This window comes from Acanthisitta chloris, unplaced genomic scaffold (genome assembly GCF_000695815.1).
Source record: "Acanthisitta chloris isolate BGI_N310 unplaced genomic scaffold, ASM69581v1 scaffold7489, whole genome shotgun sequence".
In the NCBI taxonomy this organism is placed as follows: domain Eukaryota; kingdom Metazoa; phylum Chordata; class Aves; order Passeriformes; family Acanthisittidae; genus Acanthisitta; species Acanthisitta chloris.
Genome location: NW_008691903.1, coordinates 12,584 through 15,061, shown reverse-complemented (window position 1 = coordinate 15,061; position 2,478 = coordinate 12,584). Strand labels below are relative to the sequence as shown.

At 43.0% G+C, this 2,478-nt stretch overlaps 1 protein-coding gene across 1 annotated transcript; it reads left to right on the top strand.

Moving 5' to 3' along the window:
• Positions 1 to 21: 21 nt before the first annotated feature.
• On the top strand, positions 22 to 1,024 carry MRPL32 (mitochondrial ribosomal protein L32; the record flags this gene model as incomplete). Its single annotated transcript, XM_009082414.1, has 2 exons — positions 22 to 216; positions 770 to 1,024. Coding segments are annotated over 2 exons (450 nt in total), but the record flags the coding sequence as incomplete, so codon positions are not given.
• Between the last annotated feature and the right edge of the window lie 1,454 nt (positions 1,025 to 2,478).

The window sequence follows — 2,478 nt, the reverse complement described above, 5'->3', positions numbered from 1 at the left end:
TGTTGTGAGTTACTTTTTCCTTCCCCTTCAGGACCAGCGCTAGCTGTGCAGGCTCCCGCAGTTCTTCCACAAGCAGCGAACGACGCCGGCGAAAGTCGGGACGAGGCGCCGAGCCTGTTGGATAGCCTCCTGTGGATGGCGGCGCCCAAGAAAAGACGCACGATCGAGGTGAACCGCTGCAGGCGGAGGAATCCCAACAAGCTCATAAAAGTGAAGGTAATCAGCAGGTTTCCGCCATCGCCACTGCAAGTCGCAGACAAAAAAGCCAGAATAAAATTTGCACCGGTGGTTTTTCATCGTGCTTGCTTTAGGGAATTGTTGCAGTGGTCAGTACTGAGTGGAAAAGCTTTTACTGGGATTTGTATAAACAAATAAGCTTAAAAGACACTGTGATTTTAAAATACGGTGTGACAGGTGTGTTCAAGCAGTAGTCTGAGGGTAAATAAACAGTGGCAGTTCAGGTGCAAGCCAGCAAAATGTGAGTTTTAGCTGAACTCTTGAGTGAAAAAAGTCTACACTTCCTGTGCATCTAATTAAGCCCATTGGTCTTTAGTCTTCCAAACATCAGTGGGCAATAATGATTTAGGTACTGAGTTCATAGGCTGTTTTTAGCAGTAAGCATCTGCCATAACAACACGTTACAGAAAAATTGCATAGAAGAATATATTTTTAAATGTTAGTTGAATTTCTCTGGGGTTTCATCTGGCTTTTTCACTGGTTCGTGATTGCTCCCTGTTCCTTACGTTGCTGTTTTCCACTGTCGTTTTAGAGGAACATTGATGTTTGTCCTGAGTGTGGAAACTTGAAACAGAAACACGTCCTTTGTGGCTATTGCTATGCAAAGGTCAAAGCAGAAACTCGGTTGGTACGGATAGAAATAGCTAAAAAGGAAGGAGGACCCTTTAACACTCCAACTGTAGAGACTGTTGTCCTTTATGAGGGAGAAAAGTGCTCAGAGAAGGATGAAGGCAAGCGGATCATTGAAAGAGCTAGGAAGCGTCCGTCTTGGTTTGTTCAAAACTGATGCTGTGGAATCTGTGCTAACCAAACCAACTGCTGCAGCAAGAAAAAATAATGATTTTCGACCATGCGTTCCTCATTCGCCGAGTTTTGATAGAGAGCACCTGTGAACTTGAGGGAAGTCTGATATGCGTGTCATGCCATGTGATTTTGCAGTTGGGGGTTGTTTCTGTAGTATACAGTGGGAAATGCCTCTCGGTGATACATCACAGCAGTCAACAAAGAGAAACCAGGATCTGCCTTGAATCTGGACATCTGCATGCAGCACACGGAGTCGTTTGTGTGCTATTGTTCTATGCTGATTTTGTTCCTGACGTTATTTTTACAAAGGTAAAACATTCACAGGTGTACAATAAACCGTGTTAAGTTTCCCAAGGATATCCACTTTCTGGTTTTGGCTGCTTTTCTTTTGGAGGGGAAAAAATGTGTTGAGTACCAATGCTGGTTATAAACAAAGGATATTTACAAGGAAAGATACAGCTGTTTGTTTATTTCCATGGTCTGGATTTCTCCACAATGCTGCTGTTGGTTGCCACATGGTGTTTGCTCTCTTTCTGCACTGGACTGAAGGTTAAGCATTCCTCATTGTCAGTACGCAAAACAGTTGTCTGTCTTAAAGGGATATGGAAAGCCTATTTCCCCCCTTCAAAGTGCACTTGATTTCTTGAGAAAAATAACAAATTGAAGTGTAATGACTAGAAATGTCTAACTTTGACAAAGGTCAGGGCTGGCTCTTTGCAGTCATTGCCATTAAGTAGTTTGGGGGGTCAGTGTGCTTCAAAATCCACAAACAGCTGCAGTGCCTTCACCTGGAGTCCTCTGGGGAGAAAGGACAGCTCTAGCCTCCGCTGTCCATTGTCACCCTGCAGTGGTGCAGTTACAGCACTTCACTGTGGGTCTTCACTTTGACCTTAACTGCACAGTAGCACCATTGCATTTAAGATATAAGACTCTTCAATTTTTGTTTGGGATTTCAGCTAAATTATCTTGGATTTGGAGTCATGGGTTAATTGCTTAGAAACACAGAGGTACCATTAAAAGAAAAGGCCTATTTTTCTCTAAAACACAAGAGGGGACATGATTTCTGCTAATGGAGTAATAATTATAATTGGTAGTACGTTGCATTAGTTCATTGCATTGCAGTGCTGGTGAAGCAATGAAGATGCTTTACAGATAGAGTCCTTATGAAACATGAATGAAGTTAGGCTGTGTCAGCACAACATATTGTGCCAGGTTATGGTTCCTACTAGAAGGAATCCTATTAGGTTATGGCTCTAGACAATAGTGGGGAGGTCAAGAGAGCTGGTTGATACTCAAGCATCCAAGGTCAGGATCAGTACATCTCTATGGGTAAGAAATCAAGCAATGGGGGCAGAATACCTGCATGGATGAGTGAGAAGCTTCTGGCAAAACATAAAGAAAGAGAAGAAGGAAGTTTATGGAATGTGGAGAAAGGGA